Source organism: Poecilia reticulata, linkage group LG6 (assembly GCF_000633615.1).
Source record: "Poecilia reticulata strain Guanapo linkage group LG6, Guppy_female_1.0+MT, whole genome shotgun sequence".
Classification (NCBI taxonomy): domain Eukaryota; kingdom Metazoa; phylum Chordata; class Actinopteri; order Cyprinodontiformes; family Poeciliidae; genus Poecilia; species Poecilia reticulata.
The window spans coordinates 20,072,044-20,082,736 of record NC_024336.1 but is presented as its reverse complement, the minus strand read 5'-3'; the positions used below and the strand labels follow the sequence as shown (position 1 = coordinate 20,082,736).

General features: G+C 39.5%; 1 protein-coding gene across 3 annotated transcripts in view; it reads right to left on the bottom strand.

Annotated features, from left to right (window-relative positions):
- The window catches only part of LOC103466254 (ovochymase-2), an 18,274-nt gene extending 11,792 nt beyond the window's left edge, over window positions 1-6,482 (bottom strand). Inside the window, exons 1-12 of one of the 3 annotated variants that reach the window (XM_017305525.1) lie at window positions 6,197-6,482; window positions 4,604-4,825; window positions 4,435-4,532; window positions 3,693-3,790; window positions 3,416-3,588; window positions 3,231-3,326; window positions 2,389-2,567; window positions 2,056-2,257; window positions 1,944-1,970; window positions 1,773-1,863; window positions 1,485-1,618; window positions 677-820 (exon numbers count right to left, since the gene is read on the bottom strand). In XM_017305525.1, the coding sequence (XP_017161014.1) occupies window positions 677-820; window positions 1,485-1,618; window positions 1,773-1,863; window positions 1,944-1,970; window positions 2,056-2,257; window positions 2,389-2,567; window positions 3,231-3,326; window positions 3,416-3,588; window positions 3,693-3,790; window positions 4,435-4,532; window positions 4,604-4,673 (1,312 nt within the window). In that variant the 5' untranslated portion in view covers window positions 4,674-4,825; window positions 6,197-6,482. The remainder of the gene's footprint in view (window positions 1-676; window positions 821-1,484; window positions 1,619-1,772; window positions 1,864-1,943; window positions 1,971-2,055; window positions 2,258-2,388; window positions 2,568-3,230; window positions 3,327-3,415; window positions 3,589-3,692; window positions 3,791-4,434; window positions 4,533-4,603; window positions 4,826-6,196) is intronic. The other 2 variants (XM_017305526.1, XM_008411718.2) reach the window with 2 other exon arrangements.
- Window positions 6,483-10,693: the final 4,211 nt, after the last annotated feature.

Below are 10,693 nucleotides of genomic sequence, written 5' to 3'. Positions count from 1 at the left end.
TTTTAGTCAATAGGTCACATGACCTGGAAGCTATTGAAGAAAACATTCTATTATTTAATATTAAAATAATTGAAAATATTGTATGACTTTAGAATTTAATAGATGATATTGAGTTTCATGTAAAAGCATGAAATAGCACTTACAATTAGTTATTTTCTTTACAATTCAAGGCATTTATTAACATTCTTTGACAGGAAGGTTTGGTWCGGTAATTTGTTGACAGTCCCTAAGTGAACCTTCGGGCGCTGCGRCCGGGAGCTGTGGAGAACCGCCGGCCGACATTAGCGTTCATAAATCGGATCAACCGTCGTCTAAACGCCGCTACTCCCCGGAGCTCGAATATCGAATATCCAACTTGAAACTAACTTCACTGCGGTCATAAACGTCTACCTCTAGGCGTTTTTGTGCCACTTCTTATGTCTCTTTCTGACAATGTGTATTATCACAACTTCCTCCCCTGCCTCTAAGTTTGCTAGTGTCCGAATCCTTTCTCCGGTCCCATAGCTACAAAATAACCCCCAAAAATAATCAACACCGCCACAGCGTACTAGGAGTTATACTGTTATGCTCTGTAAGGTTTTCTTGAAACAAACATTTCAATTTTAGTCTTATTTTTATAGAGAATTATACAATAACACTGTTCCAGTGTTTCTAAGAGTTGCAGCATGTTTCTCACCTGGAGGAAAGGATCCTTTGACCCCACGGTACCTGACAGCAAAGCCACGCCCTGCTCTATTAATGTCAGAGGAGAAGAGCAGCATTGCATTCTGGGAATTCTGTAGAAGCACTCGAGGTGGTAGTAATTTACCGCAGAATATTGCTGTAAACAAAAACGCAGCACACAAAATTAAATGGAGTTTCATCTATGTTGAAATTGTTTCACCTGTTTTTTTTAATTATTCAGAATAAATGGTTCCTCAAATAAAACCAGAGAAGTAAGTCTAAGGACGAGGACTAATTAGTTATTGTGCCACATTCAGTATTGCTTTCCGGCCAGTCTTAATATCACCTCACAGCTGCAGATGGTAAAAGCTTTAAATTAAATGACCCAGTCGATCATTTCATACTAATTGATAGACTGAGATTGGATCGGACTCCAGTTCTGTACTAAACTGGCTCAGGTCTCATTTGGCACACACAAACTTGTACTGTCATTTGGTCAAAAGAATAGAAAAAGAATATATTCTGAAAATACTGAATGATTGCATCCTATATGCATTTCTGAGTACCTTGCCTTGAATGAACCATGTCATAAGATACCTTACCGAGAGTGTTACGCTTCCCACCTGTTTAACAAATTCCCTGAAAACCTAAGATGTGCAGAAACTGTTGGTTCCTTTCAGACTGACGACATTTTTGCTAGCTGCAGCATTTTAATATTTGTTTCTTTCTATGCAATTCTTTTAAGTGTGTGACATATTGAGCAAAACCTAAAAGGTTAGTTCTATTTTTCGTTTAGCCTTTAATACAGTAACAGGACTCACCAACAGTCCTGTTCTTTGATCCTGAAACCGTGAGTCGGTCGAAGTGACAATACGAGCTATTTTCCACATCAAAATGATCAAACTCTAGCAGAATGCTGTGACCTGGATGAGCATCGATGCTCCACAAACACAACCTGCAGAAGGAAGCACAAGATATTTCATTTTGCTGTTGACTAATTCATTTATCTTTCCCATATCTTGATACCAGTTTCTGACAACAGTTTACAGCTGTTGCTTCAGTGTGACAACTATTAGCGTTCACGCTTTCTTCTGAAAGGTTTCACTCACTGGTTGTTGTCATAGTAGGTGTCAGGGAAAGCGGGGTTCCTGATCAACCCTTCACTGTCCGATACCGGGCCATCTGTCACACTACACAGTCCTGATATATACATTGATAAGATCAGTAGATGTTGTAAAATAAGCATGAATAAAAATTGCAGTGATGAGAGAAAAAGTCACCTGAAGTTGATAGTTGTTGCTGCTCAGCTAAAGCAAAAGACAAAGAAGAAAATGGTATGAAAAGAGAAGCTTTGATTTGACTCCATCATATCAGGTAAATATCTTGGCCTACCCTCCCTCATCTTCTGCTTGATCCAGGGCAGAAGCAGCTTGACGTCAGTGAAAATTCCCGGAGATCCTTTCTTTGACGGATGCCGGTTGCTTTTTATTCCCCAGCTCCGACCGCATCCTTGACCCCAGGAAGTTATTCCCAGCACGATCCAACGGTCGCTTCCGGGCCTTGCCTGACATACCAGAGGACCGCCAGAGTCTCCCTTGGGGGAAATTATAAAGCAGGAAGAGGAGGGAAGACATTGGGAATGAGACAACTGATTCACACTGCTCTGGCATATGATGAAAGTTGAACAGATGCTCAGATGTTAGAAGCAGAATGAACCACTTCTACCTGGCAGGCGTCTCTGCCTCCTCCCTCAGCTCCAGCACACAGAATCGTCATGGCTGGATCGAGGAACTTTTGTTTCTGTTTTGGAAATGAGCTTTTGATCATCAGTTGGACATATTTACACTTGGCCTGATCTACCAAACCCAGGTGGACTTCTCTCAGGACTGCAGGAATGTGTCCTCCTTCAAAACAGAAGAAGATATTTAGCAGAAAAACAAGCTGCAGATGGCTTTTAAAGCATTTGTTACACAATATCTTGCAATGAAGCATTCAAACTCCTTGAACCTTTTCACATTTTTGTCACATAGCAACCACATAGTTCAATGCAATGTAGCGTTTGAATTAAAAGTGGAATTAATACAATACACAACTTCCAATTTGATTAAAACATAAAAAGTCTGAATCTAATAAGCTCTGTTTACTGTGATAAACCTAAATAAAAGCCTGGGCAACAAATCAGTCCAACTGACAATCTGCAGAAAGACTTGATAATTGCTTTTCACAAACGCTCTCAATCCTATGCAAATGAATCTCAAAATTTCAAAATTCAAATTATGAATTTGCAAAGCTGATAAAGATATTGTGCCAAAAGACCTGCAGACCTGCGTTTGTGTAAAGCAATGACTCAGAGGAGCTAAATGCACGTATGCACAGAAAGCCTTTATAGTTTAGTCAGCTAATTTAGTAGTCATGCATCATTTTCATTCCACTTTACAAATATGCTCTGTTTTGCATCTGTCTATTTTAAAAAAATCCCTTCTACAAACACAATAAAATAAAATGTCCATGGATTCCAATATGTTTGCAAAGCACTGTAAGAGACAAAAAATAATAATAATACAGACTTTCCCATGTCTTTCCCCAACCAGCAACAACACATTTAGCCGATGACGGGATTTTAAAATCAGGTAGAGGCAGACATATTGGCCTGACACGAGCTCCTGTKAAACACAGTCACATGTCAGCAACAAACAAAGAGGCCACCGCTAAAGTTATTTAAAGTATGGGACTCAAAAGAACGAAAACCTGCCCATTGCGACGTGACGATCCAGTTCCACCAGAGCTATGTCATAATTCATTGGACATGCGTGGTTGTAGTTCTCATGGGTTAACAGAGACTTGACTGTGAAGACTTGCTCATCTTTGTCTTCTACTCGCAGGTCAAACTCTCCCACCAGAACCGTCACACTACTCAGAAAGACACTAGGCAGAAAAACAAAAACAAAAAAACAACAACGAATCCTTTTTGTTGCATGTTTGTGTCATGTCATACTGGACTGACCACAGGTACCACTGGATCTTGGTACTTTGATAAGGATGGGAAGCAGTGTGCCGCAGTCAGTATCCAGCTGTCGGTCAGAATGGCCCCTCCACAGAAATGAGAGCCTTTATTCTGTATCGATACCTTAATATAAAACACACACACACGCGCACACACGACAGATTAAAACATTTGCTACAACATTTTTACATTAAAATGACTTGAAATAAACCCTTTTAAAACTGGGATTGTCTGGATGCACCTCGATTTTCTGTGCATGTTTAGGGTGAGCACAAATCACAGACCTGTGAAATTGTTTCTGGCATTGCTAAACAACCACTTTATCATGTTGACTATTAATAATCATTACTACACCAATGTCCTCCTATTGAATTCATCAACTACAGTAATTGTTCACCCAAATATTTCCTAAATGGATTAAAACAATGAAGACGCCATATATGATCCCGCAACAGCTTTCGGAATTTGTCAATAAAGTTACAAACCAATGTTTTTCTTACTTCTCATTGCAGCTAGTTGTGCTACGAGGCCAACTCTAACTTGTACAGAAACAGTAACCACACACAGATTTGGTTCTGTTTTCCTTCTTTTGCAGTGTTAAATCTTTTCAAAAATATGATACCAATTAGATTATTTGATTACGTTTGAGAGATTTCAGAGACAAAAACATTTTGTTACTTACCAGAGAATGATTAAGACACATTTCTGAGGAACACATTTAACTGTAAACATCTTCTAAATAGAAAACCTAAAGTTAAACAACTGACCAGCCACGGGTGGGATCCATATKTAGCTTGGGTTCCTCCGACCACCCTCAGGAATCGACGCTTTGGGTTCACCGCCGGAGTAGATCCACATTTTTGATCTGCAGAGAATAAAGGAGTCATGCAGTTCTGGATTTGCATCTCTCAGTTTGGATTGAATCGTAAAACTCACCTTTCTGAACAGCCTGGATGCCAGAGTTCATCCAAAAACAGACGAACAACAGAGCAGGGGTGGACCTCATCACCGACACAGATGTGCAGGATCGGTTTGTGGAGCTTCGTTACCAGGCTGGTAAATGGTGGCGCTGGTTGTGAATGGTGAGCCCAAAGCTGCAGAGATGGGATTTTGGACTCCCAAAGTTAGTTGTGTTTTGTTAAAAGGAGAACAGGACACCTGTTGTTAAAAGAGTCAGGAGGAACAAACAGACATGAAGAGAGGATCAAGTTGTTGTTGGAGTCAAATCAGTTTTCATCCAATAAAATGTTCCTTATTCTGAGTTTGCCATGGTAGATATATCTAAAGATAATGTGTAAACACCTCACATACTGAATATTTTGCTGAAAACATAGTAAATAATAAAAAAAATAAAAAATTACCAGGACAAAATGTAGTTTTTAAAAATAAAATCACATGACACATTCTCATGAATTATTTGGAAATGTATCAGGGCTTAAATTGGTAAAATACAAGGCACCTTCTTGTATTTCATTAATTAGGCCGAAACTGCACTTTCTGGCGCTCTTCCTGCAGGAAATCACTATGTTTCTCCATTGAGCTTTCAACAACCTGAGAAGTAATTCCTATGATGATCTCAGCAGTTGCTCAGTTCCACCAGGTCTTTGCCAATTGCTGTTGCCACTAGTTTGGAGGAGCTCAGTGAGGGAGTGGTAGGGGAGGGAGGCATGCTCTTTAAGGAGGAAGCTCAGTTTACAGACTCCTAAACCAAGGAGGAGCTGCATGAACAAAAAAAAAAAAAACGCCACTCTGTGAGAGCGAGCGCTTAGACACAAATGGTTGCCACAGTAGATTATAGAATTTCTCAAACATGCATGAATGAATCAAAGTGACAATCTAGGAATATTTTTTTGATGAGGGAATAACATTAGAACATGATGTAAAGCTCAAAAAGTCGATTTTACATGTTAGCTTCCCTGTAAAGAGAAACAAGAGAGCATCAGCTGAAGCAAGAACCTTGTACTGTGCTAACTATGCTAATCGCTAATAGCAACACTTATCGTTTATAAACATCAGCACCTAATGTTCTTGACCTACTTATCAAACTTCAGGAACTTGGTAAGATTTATAACTTAGGTAAGATTTTCCACAGCTCGTTAACTGTATCATTCAATAGCTTAATAACAATATAGATCTGTACTTAAAAAATACAACCAAATAAATGTTTAAGGAAAATATTTAAAGTTGGATGTTCTGATCAGAATTCAAAAATATCTGAAGGAGAGAATCTCTATATTATTGTACAGGGCATGTTGGAACTGGGACACGTCAAACAGGCAGGACACTGACACTCAAGGACCAACTGGAACTGGACACTGCTATCAAAGGTCATAAAACAGGTTTGTTTTTTCTGGTACCTTTGTTTGTCTCTGGTTTACAGCAGTTCCTGTCTAGCTTATTAAGTCTGACCTTTGAGGCAAGGATTTACGAGTGAGTACTGAAAACTGAGACCACACCACACTTACCCTACTGTTAGGTTGGAAAAAAAGAGACATATTACAAACTCAGCACAAAAAGCTGAAATCTTACCTGCAGCCCAAAAGGAAGCATCAAATCCTTTGAGAAATGTCTTTGTAGTTACTGTCGAAAAGAGCAAGCCTCTTGTCTTCTTGTCCAGTTAAAAAGACAAAAATGTGGGAGAAGTTGGGAGGAGAAATAAGATAAATACCCGCTATTCTGTTTCTGTTTTTTTTTACTGCAACAAAAATGACAAAATCCTTCAGAGACTGTACTTCAAATTCTGTTACAGCTCTCTGGGTTTCCACCTTCATTCCAAAGTTCTTTACATAAAAGTAAAAGTGTTGATTTCATTTTGAAGCTACATTAGGCACTTGAAGATGTAACCTTTTCTTAAAAAAATAAGCTAAACAAAAAAAGCTTTATAAGAACTGCTTATAAAGTTGTAGTGTTAACTTTATAATACGACCTGCACGCTGATGAGCAGTTGCACCCTTCTGTTAACAATCACAGTGCTATTAACTGATTTTGAGATATTGTTCTAAACGATTCTCCACAGCGTTATCCCTGACCTCTCTGGTGTATTTCTGTCTTTATGGTGCAATACTTCACACTTGATTTCATTTAAAGGTTCTAAAATTAAAGGGATTAATACAAAAGAACACAATCCTATGGTGCATCATGTTCCCTCCACGTCCTATGCACAACTATGTTGCTCTACGTCACATAAAATCCTGTTAAAATCAACGGTTTTGATAGCAACAAGAAAATAGGAACGTTTCAAAATTATTCTCGAGGTTGTAGCATCTTTAAGAGTAGATTTATTACTTTTAGTCACTTTAGTTTCTGCTCTAATAACACCATTATGAGGGCTCGTCTAAGCAAAGAGAAAGCAGCCAACTAGCTCAGTGTTTTACAAGAACATTTTACGTAATTGGATCATTTATTACTGCAAAGCCTACACATTTAAATTCAGTGGACGCATAAAAAACCAGCACAAAGATCTAGTCAGAGATTATTCTGTTGCTTTCTTTGCCTCTATGATTTCACTTCAAACCCTCTAAGCCCCCTGGTTCCTGTTTATGCTGCCCAGCGGCCCAGACCTCACTGGGTGTGCATGGTTAGATGTGACTCACTGCTTGGCATGGTTGCTGGGCCACAGTTGTCAGGGATTTGTTGCCAAGCTTTGCTGGAAGGAGAAACAACTGCTGATTGTTTGCCACACGAGATCTTTTGCTCCACAGAAGCACTGCTCATCATATTTTTACAGTGTTCGTACAAAGTTTCTTTTTTCATCCTGGAGGGACAAAATGCGTCGTCCATAAAACAAGTCTGGCTAGTTTTTTTTTTGATTAACCGTTTGTGTTCCGTTTTATTAAGTATCAGATTTTTTTTTTATGCTCTTCTGTGTTAAAAACGTATCAAAATCTGTGATATTCACATTTCACAGATATTCAAAGTTGCAAAGCCCCTTTACAGGCCTTTCAACAAGTGAGGAGAATAAATGTGGATCTTCTTAAATCCAGGGTTTTAAATATCAGAATACGATAAAAGTCATATGATTTTATTAAGTCAAAAACAGTTAATGCAAGCTAACTGTGGCTCTTTGTCCAGGGTGCCATCACCCAAGGGGTTGTCAGTGGTAATGAAACATAAAAAAAACAAAAAACTTTCCATTGTATTGCTAATAAAGTTTTGGGGCGTCCATTCAAAGGGAAGCAGCAACCTCTTGTGCCTTGCATGATGGTTGTGCCCCATTTTACTGTTCTTTTTAGAATACGAGTTATCTCTGGTTTAAAATCCAAAATACTCAAATTGTTGTGTCAACAGTTACTTTTTGTAAAGAACAAATCCAGAGCCTGAAGGGAAGAAGAATACAAGGAACAAATGAAGGCTACAAGTAGCCAGCAAAGAAGGGACACAGAAGGAAAAGTAACATTTAAAATGAGGAGTGTCATCTGAAAATGCACCATTTTACATAGTTTTCTTTATCCATACTTAGCTAGATGTGGAAAGCCACTACCTGATAGAAAACCAATTCATAAGACTTTCAGATAAGTATTAACCAACTCAGGCATTTTAAGAGAATCTCTAAAATGTAGAAGTACTCCATAACCAATGACCAGGCTCCACTCACACCATGTCACCCATCCTTATAGATGGCTAGTCCTTTAAAAACATTAGTACAGAAGAGTAAAAAAATAAATCTGTAAAGGCAAATAAATCAAGAGAGGCCATTTAAATAGATATTTATAGCAAATCATGACTTTAGTCATCCAAAATGAGGGCAGGCCAACCCTCCTTCCATTCATGGCGTTGGGTTTAATCCTGAAAGGCAGCATTAAGTCTTAATGGAGCTGTTCAATATGCCACTTTAATCTGCCTTCCAGATACAGTGCTGGAAGAGGAGGACAGATCTGTTATGCACCACAGGAAACAGGTCAGCTGGACAGATTGAGACTAATGGTTCATCAATCCCACTGTCAATCATGCTGGTCTCATCTACAGAAGCACAAACCTGTGGAACAAAAAGTCAATTAAACACATTTTATTGACCAAAGGGGATGGCTGAGAAGAATTTTACATTGAATAAAACAAACGTGAGCAACATCACTTAATGCAAGTGTTTGGGCCTGTTCTGACAAAAGGTTGTCCTGCAATTTTTAGATGCGTCTCTGCTTCAACACTCCTGAATCAAATGGTTGATTTACCTCCTCAGTATGCAGTCAATCCAGCTGATGACCTCATTATTTCTGTCTGCTTTTGCAGACGGAAAGGAAAGTTGCAGGACACCGGCCCTTGACGCCTGGATTTGAAGACCCCCGATTTAAACCAATCAATCATAACTTTAGCGTTAGTCGTGCCAGATGGGAAACCTCCACAAAGTATCCTGCAGTTTCCCCAACAGGTTTTCTCCCAGGATTTCTTTCTATTTTAGGAGCATCTTTCCAACAATGGACACTAGCACTATATTTTACAGCAAAGATGGTGTGTTCAGGAGACATGCAGTCAGCTCTCTGCACCAAGTAGCATTTCACATGTAGGTCAAAAAGTTGCATCTTATTTCTTACCAGATTTCCTACATTTGCTGGGCATGTGGCAAACTAAATTCTCTTGTCAAGAGAAGATGAGCAGCTTTTACAATCCAAAGACATTTTCACTCTCAACCTTGTTGAACAAAAACCTTGTTATAATAATGAAGGCTAAAATAGCCACAAGAAAAATCCACCTTTATATTTTAAAATGATAGGGGGAAAAATGAGTTAATTTTAATGGAACATTTGTTAATGATAAAAAGAAATGATACCCGATGTTAAAAACACTGTCCATCACAGGACTGATGACCTGTGGTGGGCATCAGTCCATCACAGGTCAATATGTCACAACTAACCATGCACACACTCGTTTCCAAGGACAATTTAGAGCAGTGGTCCCCAACCTTTTTATTGCCGCGGACCGGTCAAGACTTGGAAATTTTGCTGCGGCCTCGGGGTGGGAAGGGGGGTGACAGGTAGCCAATCAGAAAGTGCGGTGACGTAAGAACAGGGGAATCCCAAACAGCTGACATAACGCTCAACTTTGAGTCCGGTGGATATCGGAGATGATATGTGGAAATGTTTATTATTATATGTAAAGGTCCTGATTATATATGTTTATTCAGTTAAAAATGTTAAAAAACACAGTCACCTCCATATCATAGTGCAGCAAATAAAGCGGCTGCTCCCTTCGTCTTTTATCCAACGCCTTTTCTTTTTGCTATGTCTTATCTCTTAAAACGAGTCCACAAACTATCACTACTGCTACTACATCATCATCCATGTTTGGTTATTCTAAATTCCCGTATGCTTTGTTGGGGGTTTTACTGGATTATCCTCTGGAATCAGGATGTTCGTGACTGGAATCGGTTCCTGCCGTGTGGCTGGAGACACGAACCAATCAAACCTGTTGTACTTTTATCAGCTCTGTGGTCACAGAGATTTGGAGAATAGGCCGACAATTCTTAAATCTTTCAGTCTAAACCAGACTTAAGACTCGAGCTCTACTCATCTCCTCTCGACTGCAGCCCAAACGCTCTGACTCTGATTGCTATGGTAACGTTTACATATCCCTTCAAAATAAGATACAGATGCGCCACAAAAACGAACATTTTACTTTCGTGAAAATTTGAACTCACGATAATGACTAATGGGAGCCCTGAGCTTGTTTCTCTGCAATGAGACGGTCCCATCTGGGAGTGACGAGAGACAATGACACCCGAGGTGTTGCTTATATGCACAGCCTGCTTGGTCTCTACGTGGCGAAGCAGCTTGAAGCTTCATTGCCTCATTAGCAGCCCGTCGCCGGATGTTACGCGGAGCTGCTGGTAATGTGGGACTCACCTACCGGTCCGGGATAAATCCATTCTCCTGTCTCTTCTCTGGGCCGTTTCCCCTTTGCAAAAAAACTTTCCAAAGACATCTGATCTGTTTCTTACTCATTCTGCTGCTTGTGCAGTGGAGAAAAGTCAAAAGTCCACAATTGTTTCAGGATTGTGAGAACCCACAATCCCAAAACACACCAACTCACTTA